At 49.5% G+C, this 17,331-nt stretch overlaps 1 protein-coding gene across 1 annotated transcript; it reads left to right on the forward strand.

The window, feature by feature from the left end:
* Positions 1 to 13,720: 13,720 nt before the first annotated feature.
* LOC143220195 (uncharacterized) lies at positions 13,721 to 14,728 on the forward strand. Its single transcript, XM_076445899.1, has one exon. It carries the CDS (start codon positions 13,721 to 13,723, stop codon positions 14,726 to 14,728), a length of 1,008 nt encoding a protein of 335 aa, XP_076302014.1.
* The last annotated feature ends 2,603 nt before the right edge of the window (positions 14,729 to 17,331 follow it).

The raw sequence follows: 17,331 nt of genomic DNA on the forward strand, positions 1-17,331 counted from the left end.
TCTCAAACGTGTTTTTACTCGACTAGCCTGCGGGATGCATCCTCTCGCACGTGTTTTTGCTCGACTAGCCTGCGGGATGCATCCTCTCGCACTTGTTTTTACTCGACTAGCCTGCGGGATGCATCCTCTCGCACGTGTTTTTACGCGACTAGCCTGCGGGATGCATCCTCTCGCACGTGTTTTTACTCGTCTAAGCTGCGGGATGCATCCTCTCGCACGTGTTTTTACTCGACTAGCCTGCGGGATGCATCCTCTCGCACGTGTTTTTACTCGACTAGCCTGCGGGATGCATCCTCTCGCACGTGTTTTTACTCGACTAGCCTGCGGGATGCATCCTCTCGCACGTGTTTTTACTCGACTAGCCTGCGGGATGCATCCTCTCGCACGTGTTTTTACTCGTCTAGGCTGCGGGATGCATCCTCTCGCACGTGTTTTTACTCGACTAGCCTGCGGGATGCATCCTCTCGCCCGTGTTTTTACTCGACTAGCCTGCGGGATGCATCCTCTCGCACGTGTTTTTACTCGACTATCCTGCGGGATGCATCCTCTCGCACGTGTTTTTGCTCGACTAGCCTGCGGGACGCATCCACTCGCACGTGTTTTTCACTCGACTAGCCTGCGGAATGCATCTTCTCGCACGTGTTTTTACTCGACTAGCCTGCGGGATGCATCCTCTCGCACGTGTTTTTGCTCGACTAGCCTGCGGGACGCATCCTCTCAAACTTGTTTTTACTCGACTAGCCTGCGGGATGCATCCTCTCGCACGTGTTTTTGCTCGACTAGCCTGCGGGATGCAATCTTCTCGCACGTGTTTTTACTCGACTAGCCTGCGGGATGCATCCTCTCGCACGTGTTTTTGCTCGACTAGCCTGCGGGACGCATCCTCTCAAACTTGTTTTTACTCGACTAGCCTGCGGGATGCATCCTCTCGCACGTGTTTTTGCTCGACTAGCCTGCGGGATGCATCCTCTCGCACGTGTTTTTACTCGACTAGCCTGCGGGGTGCATCCTCTCGCACGTGTTTTTACTCGACTAGCCTGCGGGATGCATCCTCTCGCACGTGTTTTTACTCGACTAGCCTGCGGGATGCATCCTCTCGCACGTGTTTTTACTCGACTAGCCTACGGGATGAATCCTCTCGCACGTGTTTTTACTCGACTAGCCTGCGGGATGCATCCTCTCGCACGTGTTTTTACTCGACTAGCCTGCGGGATGTATCCTCTCGCATGTGTTTTTACTCAACTAGCCTGCGGGATGCATCCTCTCGCACGTGTTTTTACTCGACTAGCCTGCGGGATGCATCCTCACGCACGTGTTTTTACTCGACTAGCCTGCGGGATGCATCCTCTCGCACGTGTTTTTGCTCGACTAGCCTGCGGGATGCATCCTCTCGCACGTGTTTTTACTCGACTAGCCTGCTGGATGCATCCTCTCAAACGTGTTTTTACTCGACTAGCCTGCGGGATGCATCCTCTCGCACGAGTTTTTGCTCGACTAGCCTGCGGGATGCATCCTCTCGCACTTGTTATTACTCGACTAGCCTGCGGGATGCATACTCTCGCACGTGTTTTTGCTCGACTAGCCTGCGGGACGCATTCACTCGCACGTGTTTTTCACTCGACTAGCCTGCGGGATGCATCTTCTCGCACGTGTTTTTACTCGACTAGCCTGCGGGATGCATCCTCTCGCACGTGTTTTTGCTCGACTAGCCTGCGGGACGCATCCTCTCAAACGTGTTTTTACTCGACTAGCCTGCGGGGTGCATCCTCTTACACGTGTTTTCACTCGACTAGCCTGCGGGATTCATCCTCTCGCACGTGTTTTTACTCGACTAGCCTGCGGGATGCATCCTCTCGCACGTGTTTTTACTCGAGTAGCCTGCGGGATGCATCCTCTCGCACGTGTTTTTACTCGACTAGCCTGCGGGGTGCATCATCTCGCACGGTGTTTTTACTCGACTAGCCTGCGGGATGCATCCTTTCGCACGTGTTTTTACTCGACTAGCCTGCGGGATGCATCCTCTCGCACGTGTTTTTACTCGAGTAGCCTGCGGGATGCATCCTCTCGCACGTGTTTTTACTCGACTAGCCTGCGGAATGCATCCTCTCGCACGTGTTTTTACTCGACTAGCCTGCTGGATGCATCCTCTCAAACGTGTTTTTACTCGACTAGCCTGCGGGATGCATCCTCTCGCACGTGTTTTTGCTCGACTAGCCTGCGGGATGCATCCTCTCGCACTTGTTTTTACTCGACTAGCCTGCGGGATGCATCCTCTCGCACGTGTTTTTACGCGACTAGCCTGCGGGATGCATCCTCTCGCACGTGTTTTTACTCGACTAGCCTGCGGGATGCATCCTCTCGCACGTGTTTTTACTCGACTAGCCTGCGGGATGCATCCTCTCGCACGTGTTTTTACTCGAGTAGCCTGCGGGATGCATCCTCTCGCACGTGTTTTTACTCGACTAGCCTGCGGGGTGCATCCTCTCGCACGTGTTTTTACTCGACTAGCCTGCGGGGTGCATCCTCTCGCACGTGTTTTTACTCGACTAGCCTGCGGGATGCATCCTCTCGCACGTGTTTTTATTCGACTAGCCTGCGGGATACATCCTCTCGCAAGTGTTTTTACTCGACTAGCCTGCGGGGTGCATCCTCTCGCACGTGTTTTTACTCGACTAGCCTGCGGGATGCATCCTCTCGCACGTGTTTTTACTCGACTAGCCTGCGGGATGCATCCTCTCGCACGTGTTTTTACTCGACTAGCCTGCGGGATGCATCCTCTCGCACGTGTTTTTACTCGACTAGCCTGCGGGATGCATCCTCTCGCACGTGTTTTTACTCGACTAGCCTGCGGGATGCATCCTCTCGCACTTGTTTTTACTCGACTAGCCTGCGGGATGCATCCTCTCGCACGTGTTTTTACTCGACTAGCCTGCGGGATGCATCCTCTCGCACGTGTTTTTACTCGTCTAAGCTGCGGGATGCATCCGCTCGCACGTGTTTTTACTCGACTAGCCTGCGGGATGCATCCTCTCGCACGTGTTTTTACTCGACTAGCCTGCGGGATGCATCCTCTCGCACGTGTTTCTACTCGACTAGCCTACGGGATGCATCCTCTCGCACGTGTTTTTACTCGACTAGCCTGCGGGAAGCATCCACTCGCACGTGTTTTTACTCGACTAGCCTGCGGGATGCATCCTCTCGCACGTGTTTTTACTCGACTAGCCTGCGGGATGCATCCTCTCGCACGTGTTTTTATTCGACTAGCCTGCGGGATACATCCGCTCGCAAGTGTTTTTACTCGACTAGCCTGCGGGGTGCATCCTCTCGCACGTGTTTTTACTCGACTAGCCTGCGGGATGCATCCTCTCGCACGTGTTTTTACTCGACTAGCCAGCGGGATGCATCCTCTCGCACGTGTTTTTACTCGAGTAGCCTGCGGGATGCATCCTCTCGCACGTGTTTTTACTCGACTAGCCTGCGGGGTGCATCCTCTCGCACGTGTTTTTACTCGACTAGCCTGCGGGATGCATCCTCTCGCACGTGTTTTTACTCGACTAGCCTGCGGGATGCATCCTCTCGCACGTGTTTTTGCTCGACTAGCCTGCGGGATGCATCCTCTCGCACGTGTTTTAACACGACTAGCCTGCGGGATGCATCCTCTCGCACGTGATTTTGCCCGACTAGCCTGCGGGATGCATCCTCTCGCACGTGTCTTTACTCGACTAGCCTGCGGGATGCATCCTCTCGCACGTGTTTTTACTCGACTAGCCTAGGGGATGCATCCTCTCGCACGTGTTTTTACTCGACTAGCCTGCGGAATGCATCCTCTCGCACGTGTTTTTACTCGTCTAGGCTGCGGGATGCATCCTCTCGCACGTGTTTTTACTCGAGTAGTCTGCGGGATGCATCCTCTCGCACGTGTTTTTACTCGACTAGCCTGCGGGGTGCATCCTCTCGCACGTGTTTTTACTCGACTAGCCTGCGGGATGCATCGTATCGCACGTGTTTTTACTCGACTAGCCTGCGGGATGCATCCTCTCGCACGTGTTTTTACTCGACTAGCATGCGGGATGCATCCTCTCGCACGTGTTTTTATTCGACTAGCCTGCGGGATGCATCCTCTCGCACGTGATTTTACTCGACTAGCCTGCGGGATGCATCCTCTCGCACGTGTTTTTACTCGACTAGCCTGCGGGATACATCCTCTCGCACGTGTTTTTACTCGACTAGCCTGCGGGGTGCATCCTCTTACACGTGTTTTCACTCGACTAGCCTGCGGGATTCATCCTCTCGCACGTGTTTTTACTCGACTAGCCTGCGGGATGCATCCTCTCGCACGTGTTTTTACTCGAGTAGCCTGCGGGATGCATCCTCTCGCACGTGTTTTTACTCGACTAGCCTGCGGGGTGCATCCTCTCGCACGTGTTTTTACTCGACTAGCCTGCGGGATGCATCCTTTCGCACGTGTTTTTACTCGACTAGCCTGCGGGATGCATCCTCTCGCACGTGTTTTTACTCGAGTAGCCTGCGGGATGCATCCTCTCGCACGTGTTTTTACTCGACTAGCCTGCGGGATGCATCCTCTCGCACGTGTTTTTACTCGACTAGCCTGCTGGATGCATCCTCTCCAACGTGTTTTTACTCGACTAGCCTGCGGGATGCATCCTCTCGCACGTGTTTTTGCTCGACTAGCCTGCGGGATGCATCCTCTCGCACTTGTTTTTACTCGACTAGCCTGCGGGATGCATCCTCTCGCACGTGTTTTTACGCGACTAGCCTGCGGGATGCATCCTCTCGCACGTGTTTTTACTCGACTAGCCTGCGGGATGCATCCTCTCGCACGTGTTTTTACTCGACTAGCCTGCGGGATGCATCCTCTCGCACGTGTTTTTACTCGTCTAGGCTGCGGGATGCATCCTCTCGCACGTGTTTTTACTCGACTAGCCTGCGGGATGCATCCTCTCGCCCGTGTTTTTACTCGACTAGCCTGCATGATGCATCCTCTCGCACGTGTTTTTACTCGACTATCCTGCGGGATGCATCCTCTCGCACGTGTTTTTGCTCGACTAGCCTGCGGGACGCATCCACTCGCACGTGTTTTTCACTCGACTAGCCGGCGGAATGCATCTTCTCGCACGTGTTTTTACTCGACTAGCCTGCGGGATGCATCCTCTCGCACGTGTTTTTGCTCGACTAGCCTGCGGGACGCATCCTCTCAAACTTGTTTTTACTCGACTAGCCTGCTGGATGCATCCTCTCAAACGTGTTTTTACTCGACTAGCCTGCGGAATGCATCCTCTCGCACGAGTTTTTGCTCGACTAGCCTGCGGGATGCATCCTCTCGCACTTGTTATTACTCGACTAGCCTGCGGGATGCATACTCTCGCACGTGTTTTTGCTCGACTAGCCTGCGGGACGCATTCACTCGCACGTGTTTTTCACTCGACTAGCCTGCGGGATGCATCTTCTCGCACGTGTTTTTACTCGACTAGCCTGCGGGATGCATCCTCTCGCACGTGTTTTTGCTCGACTAGCCTGCGGGACGCATCCTCTCAAACGTGTTTTTACTCGACTAGCCTGCGGGATGCATCCTCTCGCACGTGTTTTTACTCGACTAGCCTGCGGGATGCATCCTCTCGCACGTGTTTTTACTCGACTAGCCTACTGGATGCATCCTCTCAAACGTGTTTTTACTCGACTAGCCTGCGGGATGCATCCTCTCGCACGTGTTTTTGCTCGACTAGCCTGCGGGATGCATCCACTCGCACTTGTTTTTACTCGACTAGCCTGCGGGATGCATCCTCTCGCACGTGTTTTTACTCGACTAGCCTGCGGGATGCATCCTCTCGCACGTGTTTTTACTCGTCTAAGCTGCGGGATGCATCCGCTCGCACGTGTTTATACTCGACTAGCCTGCGGGATGCATCCTCTCGCACGTGTTTTTACTCGACTAGCCTGCGGGATGCATCCTCTCGCACGTGTTTTTACTCGACTAGCCTGCGGGATGCATCCTCTCGCACGTGTTTTTACTCGACTAGCCTGCAGGATGCATCCACCCGCACGTGTTTTTACTCGACTAGCCTGCGGGATGCATCCTCGCGCACGTGTTTTTACTCGACTAGCCTGCGGGAAGCATCCTCTCGCACGTGTTTTTACTCAACTAGCCTGCGGCATGCACCCTCGCACGTGTTTTTACTCGACTAGCCTGCGGGATGCATCCTCTCGCACGTGTTTTTACTCGACGAGACTGCGGGATGCATCCTCTCGCACGTGTTTTTACTCGACTAGCCTGCGGGGTGCATCCCCTCGCACGTGTTTTTACTCGACTAGCCTGCGGGATGCATCCTCTCGCACGTGTTTTTACTCGACTAGCCTGCGGGATGCATCCTCTCGCACGTGTTTTTACTCGACTTGCCTGCGGGATGCATCCTCTCGCACGTGTTTTTACTCGACTAGCCTGCGGGATGCATCCTCTCGCACGTGTTTTTACTCGTCTAGGCTGCGGGATGCATCCTCTCGCACGTGTTTTTGCTCGACTAGCCTGCGGGATGCATCCTCTCGCACGTGTTTTTACTCGACTAGCCTCCGGGATGCATCCTCTCGCACGTGTTTTTACTCGACTAGCCTACGGGACGCATCCTCTCGCACGTGTTTTTACTCGACTAGCCTGCGGGATGCATCCTCTCGCACGTGTTTTTACTCGACTAGCCTGCGGGATGCATCCTCTCGCACGTGTTTTTACTCGAGTAGCCTGCGGGATGCATCCTCTCGCACGTGTTTTTACTCGACTAGCCTGCTGGATGCATCCTCTCAAACGTGTTTTTACTCGACTAGCCTGCGGGATGCATCCTCTCGCACGTGTTTTTGCTCGACTAGCCTGCGGGATGCATCCTCTCGCACTTGTTTTTACTCGACTACCCTGCGGGATGCATCCTCTCGCACATGTTTTTACGCGACTAGCCTGCGGGATGCATCCTCTCGCACGTGTTTTTACTCGTCTAAGCTGCGGGATGCATCCTCTCGCACGTGTTTTTACTCGACTAGCCTGCGGGATGCATCCTCTCGCACGTGTTTTTACTCGACTAGCCTGCGGGATGCATCCTCTCGCACGTGTTTTTACTCGACTAGCCTGCGGGATGCATCCTCTCGCACGTGTTTTTACTCGACTAGCCTGCGGGATGCATCCTCTCGCACGTGTTTTTACTCGTCTAGGCTGCGGGATGCATCCTCTCGCACGTGTTTTTACTCGACTAGCCTGCGGGATGCATCCTCTCGCACGTGTTTTTACTCGACTAGCCTGCGGGATGTATCCTCTCGCACGTGTTTTTACTCGACTAGCCTGCGGGATGCATCCTCTCGCACGTGTTTTTACTCGACTAGCCTGCGGGATGCATCCTCTCGCACGTGTTTTTACTCGACTAGCCTGCGGGATGCATCCTCTCGCACATGTTTTTACTCGTCTAGGCTGCGGGATGCATCCTCTCGCACGTGTTTTTACTCGAGTAGCCTGCGGGATGCATCATCTCGCACGTGTTTTTACTCGACTAGCCTGCGGGGTGCATCCTCTCGCACGTGTTTTTACTCGACTAGCCTGCGGGATGCATCCTCTCGCACGTGTTTTTACTAAACTAGCCTGCGGGATGCAACCTCTCGCACGTGTTTTTACTCGACTAGCCTGCGGGATGCATCCTCTCGCACGTGTTTTTACTCGTCTAGGCTGCGGGATGCATCCTCTCGCACGTGTTTTTACTCGTCTAGGCTGCGGGATGCATCGTCTCGCACGTGTTTTTACTCGACTAGCCTGCGGGATGCATCCTCTCGCTCGTGTTTTTACTCGACTAGCCTGCGGGATGCATCCTCTCGCACGTGTTTTTACACGACTAGCCTGCGGGAAGTATCCTCTCGCACGTGTTTTTGCCCGACTAGCCTGCGGGATGCATCCTCTCGCACGTGTTTTTACTCGACTAGCCTGCGGGATGCATCCTCTCGCACGTGTTTTCACTCGACTAACCTGCGTGATGCATCCTCTCGCACGTGTTTTTACTCGACTAGCCTGCGGGATGCATCCTCTCGCACGTGTTTTTACTCGACTAGCCTGCGGGATGCATTCTCTCGCACGTGTTTTTACTCGACTAGCCTGCGGGATGCATCCTCTCGCACGTGTTTTTGCTCGACTAGCCTGCGGGATGCATCCTCTCGCACTTGTTTTTACTCGACTAGCCTGCGGGATGCATCCTCTCGCACGTGTTTTTACTCGTCTAAGCTGCGGGATGCATCCTCTCGCACGTGTTTTTACTCGACTAGCCTGCGGGATGCATCCTCTCGCACGTGTTTTTATTCGACTAGCCTGCGGGATGCATCCTCTCGCACGTGATTTTACTCGACTAGCCTGCGGGATGCATCCTCTCGCACGTGTTTTTACTCGACTAGCCTGCGGGATACATCCTCTCGCACGTGTTTTTACTCGACTAGCTTGCGGGATGCATCCTCTCGCACGTGTTTTTGCTCGACTAGCCTGCGGGATGCATCCTCTCGCACGTGTTTTTACTCGACTAGCCTGCGGGATGCATCCTCTCGCACGTGTTTTTACTCGACTAGCCTACGGGACGCATCCTCTCGCACGTGTTTTTACTCGACTAGCCTGCGGGATGCATCCTCTCGCACGTGTTTTTACTCGACTAGCCTGCGGGATGCATCCTCTCGCACGTGTTTTTACTCGAGTAGCCTGCGGGATGCATCCTCTCGCACGTGTTTTTATTCGACTAGCCTGCGGGATGCATCCTCTCGCACGTGATTTTACTCGACCAGCCTGCGGGATGCATCCTCTCGCACGTGTTTTTGCTCGACTAGCCTGCGGGATGCATCCTCTCGCACGTGTTTTTTCTCGACTAGCCTGCGGAGTGCATCCTCTCGCACGTGTTTTTACTCGACTAGCCTGCGGGATGCATCCTCTCGCACGTGTTTTTACTCGACTAGCCTGCGGGATGCATCCTCCCGCACGTGTTTTTACTCGAGTAGCCTGCGGGATGCATCCTCTCGCACGTGTTTTTACTCGACTAGCCTGCGGGGTGCATCCTCTCGCACGTGTTTTTACTCGACTAGCCTGCGGGATGCATCCTCTCGCACGTGTTTTTATTCGACTAGCCTGCGGGATGCATCCTCTCGCACGTGTTTTTACTCGACTAGCCTACGGGATGTATCCTCTCGCACGTGTTTTTACTCGACTAGCCTGCGGGATGCATCCTCTCGCACGTGTTTTTACTCGACTAGCCTGCGGGATGTATCCTCTCGCACGTGTTTTTACTCGACTAGCCTGCGGGATGCATCCTCTCGCACGTGTTTTTACTCGACTAGCCTGCGGGATGCATCCTCTCGCACGTGTTTTTACTCGTCTAGGCTGCGGGATGCATCCTCTCGCACGTGTTTTTACTCGAGTAGCCTGCGGGATGCATCCTCTCGCACGTGTTTTTACTCGACTAGCCTGCGGGGTGCATCCTCTCGCACGTGTTTTTACTCGACTAGCCTGCGGGATGCATCCTCTCGCACGTGTTTTTACTCGACTAGCCTGCGGGATGCATCCTCTCGCACGTGTTTTTACTCGACTAGCCTGCGGGATGCATCCTCTCGCACGTGTTTTTGCTCGACTAGCCTGCGGGATGCATCCTCTCGCACTTGTTTTTACTCGACTAGCCTGCGGGATGCATCCTCTCGCACGTGTTTTTACTCGTCTAAGCTGCGGGATGCATCCTCTCGCACGTGTTTTTACTCGACTAGCCTGCGGGATGCATCCTCTCGCACGTGTTTTTATTCGACTAGCCTGCGGGATGCATCCTCTCGCACGTGATTTTACTCGACTAGCCTGCGGGATGCATCCTCTCGCACGTGTTTTTACTCGACTAGCCTGCGGGATACATCCTCTCGCACGTGTTTTTACTCGACTAGCTTGCGGGATGCATCCTCTCGCACGTGTTTTTACTCGACTAGCCTGCGGGGTGCATCCTCTCGCACGTGTTTTTACTCGACTATCCTGCGGGATGCATCCTCTCGCACGTGTTTTTGCTCGACTAGCCTGCGGGACGCATCCACTCGCACGTGTTTTTCACTCGACTAGCCTGCGGGATGCATCTTCTCGCACGTGTTTTTACTCGACTAGCCTGCGGGATGCATCCTCTCGCACGTGTTTTTGCTCGACTAGCCTGCGGGCCGCATCCTCTCAAACGTGTTTTTACTCGACTAGCCTGCGGGATGCATCCTCTCGCACGTGTTTTTACTCGACTAGCCTGCGGGATGCATCCTCTCGCACGTGTTTTTACTCGACTAGCCTGCGGGATGCATCCTCTCGCACGTGTTTTTACTCGACTAGCCTGCGGGATGCATTCTCTCGCACGTGTTTTTGCTCGACTAGCCATGCGCATCCCAAAAAACCTGCGCATGCGCATCCCAAAAACAAGCTTCTCAGCCTCATGGCTAGGATCAAAGTATCGGTTAGGTTAGTCAAAACACGTGTTAGAAGATGCATTCCGCGGGTTAGTCGAGTGAAAACACGTGCGAGAGGATGCATTCCGCGGGTTAGTAGAGTGAAAACACGTGCGAGAGGATGCATTCCGCGAGTTAGTCGAGTGAAAACACGCGTGAGAGGATGCATTCCTGAGGTTAGGTTAGGTTCATTCCTGAGGTTAGGTTAGGTTAGTTAGGTTAGGTTGGGGACCTAGGGATATGGGGCTCTCCAATGGTGACTCTGATCTATTGGAGGGTATGACTACAGTGGTGGTGGTCCATATCCGAAATCCTCTTGCTCCACATCCACGTGGTGGTCCCTGGGACTGCGGTGTGTGCTAACGGAGCGAGGGGTGCACGCGGGGGCATTCCCCCCTTTTTTTCCTGCGGGCTTCTCCCGCAGACGGGCAATGCTTCCGCGTGTAACCACGCGTCCTGGACAGCAAGATGTCTTTCCAGGGCCGCAGACCGCAAGCCGGAAGGTTCCGGAACGGGGTGGCTTGCCTTTACCGGCCGGCCCTGCGAGGAGGAGAAACCTCTATAAAAAAGTCCCTAACTCTAAGTTTTGGCATGCGGCGAAGGAGCACTACTCCCGGGAACGCGGAGCGCCGGGAGTGGATCTGGCGGGTGCACCGGATCAATAGCATGCCACCTCCGGGGTACCAGCCCGCCCCCCGGAGTATTGTGGGCTTCACCTAGTAAGGCGGCTCTGGTAGGTGTGACTCAACTTTCCGACCACTATCGTGGGAACCATATGGAAGGAACTACAAATAAAAATAATTCAAAAAAGAAAAAATCACCAAAAAAAACAATGAAGACAACGAGACAGACGGACACAAAATGGAAGGTACTATACTAGAAATCTCCGACACCACCATGGACGATACTGTATTTACCTCCACTCCATTTAAACAACTAGGAGAGAATACCAGAGGGTTTACCCCGACAAGAGTTCTAGCCAGGAGTCCAACGTCTGACACTACGGGTAAACAACTAAGACAACGGTCAAGCTCTGCCCCGGATACTATTGAAACGGTAGAAGAACTGGAAATCTTAGATTTTCAATTTGAACATGAGTTTCTGTCGCCCGATCAGCAAAGAAAAAGAAAGAGAACCCTAAACCAATCAGAAGCTGCATTAAATGCAAATGTGGGTACTAATATAAAATCTCTAGCAGTAGCCCTGAAAGATCTGGCCGGGATAGTGAAAGGTAGAGACGGCATAAGATTGGAGGTCAAGACCGCGATCACAAAGACGATAAAAATATTTAAGGACATGCAAAGAACCATAAAGAACTCTATGGTAGGAGACCCGTCCAACGTTCGAAAACAACCGGACGAAGAAACACAAAATAAAACTGGCGAAACACTTACAGTGGTAGCCAAGAAGACCCCGGAGACCCGCTCTATAGGCACCCAGACGGGAAGTCCCGAAGAATTCGATACAGTGGAACTGGAAACCTGGAAGAAGAAAGAAATAAATTACGAAATATTCAAATCACTCCAGGAAAGACGATGGAGTAACTCGATATTCCAACGAACGTCCCTAAGTAACACAAACATATTAAATGCAAAAGACACAGATATAGCTTGCTTTGTCCCTACAGACCTTAAAGTGGACAATGGACCCAGTAAACACATCCTAGACAGATATCAAGGCCAAGAAGGTATGAGGGAACAGGATCCTACCATAGGATCGGTGTTATACCTGGTGGTAGCCACCTGCCTGCCAGGCAATAAGGATAAACCTATCAATAAAATACTAGAAGAGAAATTTATATACCATTTAATAGACAAAGATAAAGACGTCAGCCCCATTAACTACGAAAATATTTTCAATACACTAAAAGAACTAAAAGACATATCCCAACAAAATGACAGACATAAGATATCGATTACAAATGATACAATAGACCCGCACTTATTAAGAAGGATGATAGAGATCATCTTTAGAAACACAAAAGCTGAGATCACAATACACAGCAACCAGTATAGAACAGAAAACAGAAAGACTCAAAGTGGAACGGAAACGGTACTGGTCAGTAGCGACACAAGATCGTACGCAGAGACACTAAAAGCACTTAAAAATAACATTAATATCGACAAAGAAGGCTTCTCTATCGCAGGGGTAAAAGCCAGCAAGAAAGGAGAGGTCCTGGTTACAATTAAGGGAGACACAGCCAAGGCCTCCAGTCTGAGCACCCTGATAAATAACCGCATAACGGGCGCTAAGTCACTGGTATGTGGCTCTACCAGAAAAGTATTACATTTAAAACAGCTTGACGGTGATATAACAGTGGAAGACATCAACAAGGCCATCATAAAACACGTACCAGACACACTAGCTGAAGACATTCTAGTTAAAGCGCTGAGGCCTTCTTACGCGGGACGTCAAAATGCGACGGTGATCGCGCCGATCGATATAGCAGACAAGCTTCTATCTAGTAGGACACTCCGAGTGGGTTGGGGTCAATGCCGCATTGTGGAGAGGGAAGACATAATGCAATGTTTTAGATGCAGGGAGTTTGGACACACAGCTCGGTCATGTGAGGGTACTGACAGATCAAAGCTCTGTCGGCGCTGCGGAAGCGAGGAACACCACAGTACACAATGCACTAATACAGAGAGATGTGTCCTTTGCTCGGTAGAGGGCCACAGAGACGGCAGTCTCAAATGTCCGATATACCGAAAGGCGCTAGAGACAGCCAGGTTAAACAAAAAAAAAACGAGAACAACAACGGCAGGAAAAACCCCGCAGACATATAGTAACAAACAAACAGTAAACAGCCCAAATAAACGCACATAGTCCTTATATACCTATATCTACGCATATTTACAAACCTATATATATATACGAATCAAACTTATATTTACTTATATACACCTGTTTGTACATACACACTTATTTATACATTTACCTATATACACCTGTTTGTACATATACACTTATTTATACATTTACCTATATACACCTGTTTGTACATATACACTTATTTATACATTTACCTATATACACCTGTTTGTACATATACACTTATTTAAACATTTACCTATATACACCTGTTTGTACATATACACTTATTTATATATTTATAACTATTTATCTATCTGTATACCTTATACACTTATTTATTTATTTATATTTACATACATTTTAAACTAACTGTATAAGCTCCACTAATCTACTTACCTGTATATATAGCATCGTAATCTATCACAAGGAAATGACATCACAAAACATCAACAACAATGAAAAAAAAACCCTTAAGATCCTCCAGATCAATTTAAATCATTGCAAACTAGCACAGGAACTGATCACTCAAACTGCGAATCAACTCGAGGCGGATATAGTCATAATAGCTGAACCATGGTCCCCACAGACATACTGGTACAACGATGGATATAAGGGTTCCTCGATTTGGATCCCCCAAATCGGAAAATTCTCAAGCATTCATGGACTATACAAGGGTAACGGCATTGTAGCCATACAGCTAGAGACATACACTATAGTATCTTGTTACTTCTCTCCGAATAAAACAAGCGAAGAATACAAAGAAAGAATCGCCGAACTGGAAAACTTTCTTAACTCGATAGATGTAAACAGGTGCATCATTGCCGGCGATTTCAACGCCAAATCGCCAGCATGGGGTTCCTCAACCCTTGATGAGCATGGAGGTATAATCATGGAACTATGCAACAGCTGCGACGTAATCCCTACCCTCAGTGAGGGCACCTTTACCTTCGAGAGAAATGGCCACAAAACACTTATAGATTTCATGCTATGTGGAAAATCTGTGTCGGAGAACATAAGCAACAGCCGAATTCTGGAGGAATATACAGCCTCAGATCACCGCTATCTTATGCATGAATTCTTACTAAATGAACAAAATAAGAACAACATACAGAAAAACAAAAAGAAACCGAATATTAAGGCCTTCACTAGATTATACACACAATTGACAAAAATCGCAGATCCATTTACCATATCCACTACAGAAGACATTGATGCGTATATCCTATTACTGGAGGAAATCTTTGAAGACACCAGCTACTATCCAAAGACAATGAAAAGAAAGGAGATATGGTGGTGGAATAAGGACATAGCCGCATTAAGAAAAGAAGCCATAGCTTCACGCCGAGCTCTGCAGAGGGTACGATCTAGAGGAAAAGCTAGGGAAATAATAGAGGTGTACTACAACAAACACAAAGCAAATAAAAGGCTCTTAAAATAGCAGTAAACAACTCCAAGAAAAAAGCATGGTCAGAGCTAATAGAAGGTGTTGATGCTGACATCTGTGGTAAACCCTATAAATGGGTTATGGGCACAGTGGCAGGTAAACAGCCGCCCACTGTATTATCCGGTGAAGATAACAAGAAAGTCGTTGACTCTCTCTTCCAGACGTCACCAGAACCGGACATAAGTACTCCAAACAGTATCCCTATCACAGATTCCTATTCAGACGAACCGTTTTCAATATCCGAAATATTAGAAGCAATCAAGGTTATTAAAAAGAAGGCCCCAGGTCTGGACGGTATAACGTCCGAGGTGGTCAAATTACTGGGAACGATAGCAGCTCCGCACCTGACCCACGTGATAAACGTTTGCTATAACCTGGGCTACTTCCCTAAACCGTGGAAGAAAGGCAGGCTGGTTCTTATTCCCAAAAAACCAGGACCAGATGGCAAAACAGGTTGGAGGCCCCTAACTATATTATCTAATGTAGCCAAAATACTAGAATACAGTATCAAAAGTAGATTAATGAGGTTAATAAAATATGAACAGAACCAATTTGGTTTCTGCCGCGGCAAGAGCACGATACATGCAATTGCCGAAGTTGTGAAGCGTTGGGATTCAGCCAGGGCAAAGCTCCGTCACTGTGCTATGGTTGCTCTCGATGTTAGAAATGCTTTTAATACCGTAAAGTGGCACAACCTTGAGAAAGCATTGATAAACAGAAATCTACCCAGAAAACTATTTGACATATTAAAAAATTATCTAAAAGATAGAGCAGTTGTCTACACGGACACTGATGGAAACCAACATACAATAAATATATATGCGGGCGTTCCACAGGGTTCGGTGCTAGCGCCCTTACTCTGGAATATCCAGTACGACGAGCTATTAAAAATTACTCTTCCCAGAGGTGCATTCTTATACGGCTTCGCCGATGATGTGGCCTTGGTTGTCACAGCAGCCGAGGCGATTGACTTATCATATACTGCTACAGAATCACTAAGAATAATTAGCCACTGGTTTACAATCAATCAACTAGCGCTAGCACCGGAAGAAACTGAACTGATACTGCTAACAGGACGAAAAACTACACGCGGTATAAACATTAAACTAAAAGATAACACCCTCATTCCGCAAAAAACAGTAAGATACCTGGGACTAATGATGGAAGGCAATCAATTTTATACTAGTCATCTGAACTACGCAGTAAACAAAGCCGCTAAGGTAGCAGGAGCTCTAATAAGAATTATGCCGAATATCGGCGGAGGCTCCTACACCCCTAGACTAGTATATTACAAGGTAGTGGAGTCTGTACTACTGTATGCCGCTCCGGTATGGGCAATAGTAGCAAGACGCCCGACGAAAGCCAAGATTATAAATAGACTTCAAAAATTGTCACTGGCAAGGGTGATACGAGCTTATAGAACCACCTCCTTGGATGCGCTTTGCGTGCTCGCGGGCGTTCCCCCCCTGACTCTTATAGCAGAAGAGAGACGACGTGTTTTTCTCAGATCTATAGACATTGACAGATCACTAGAGGAAACCTACCAAATACATATGAAGAAAGTTAAAAAAGAAGAAAGACTCCACACGCTTAAGCTATGGCAAGATCACTGGAATGACTCCTGTCATGGACGTAAAACTTACGCCCTGATACCTAATATAACAGACTGGATAGACTGGGGTCCCCGGATCTTGGACTTCCACCTGACGCAAATGTTGACCGGACATGGATGTTTTTCCGACTTCCTATGTAAGATTGGTAAACGAAACGACGATAAGTGTATCTCCTGTACTCTGGTGGTAGACGGTCCAGAGCATACCCTCCTCGAATGTCCAGCGTGGGACATACAAAGAGAGAATCTTAGTACATTGATCGGTCCTTTGAGGTGGGAAAATTTAATACAAGATCTCCGCGACACAAATAAGATGCCTCATATTAGACGTTTTATAAACGATATTATGACAATGAAAGAAGAGAAAGAACGTAAAATGCAACAAGAGGAACGCATACGTAGGCGAGGGACGAGGAATTAGCAGGACAAATTGTATATATATATAGCTTATATTAATAATTAATATAGTTAGTATAGTTTATTATTATATAATAATAATTATAGCTTATTGTAAGTAGTTAACAGACAAAGTTATATACAATGTATATATAGGATATATGTGATCTGAAAATGCAGAAAGGCCCTTTGTCCGCGCGTAGTAATGCTGATAGGCGGGTCCACGTAAGGAATGGGTATCTTTCTTGCGATTAGAACGTTAGGTGTAGAGGAGGAGGGGTTTTTAGGGGGTAAACAACATCGGAGTCCCTCACAACGTACGAAAAGTATTTTCCCCTCCTCGTTAATAAAAAAAAAAAGGTTAGGTTAGGTTAGGTTAGGTTAGAGTTCGGTTTTGAGACTCGGTCTTAACGGTTTGGAAAGTAACAAGTGGTATATAGACGAATAGTTATAGAACATTTAGATTTATTCATGGAGTGCAGTTATCTTAATGAAAACTGATAAACCAGCAGAGTTGAATACTAATATAACGGAAACAAATAGGAATATTCGGCAACGGGACGAGTTAGGAAAATTCCTAAATCCTTAA

This window comes from Lasioglossum baleicum, unplaced genomic scaffold (genome assembly GCF_051020765.1).
Source record: "Lasioglossum baleicum unplaced genomic scaffold, iyLasBale1 scaffold0360, whole genome shotgun sequence".
NCBI classification, from domain to species: Eukaryota; Metazoa; Arthropoda; class Insecta; order Hymenoptera; family Halictidae; genus Lasioglossum; species Lasioglossum baleicum.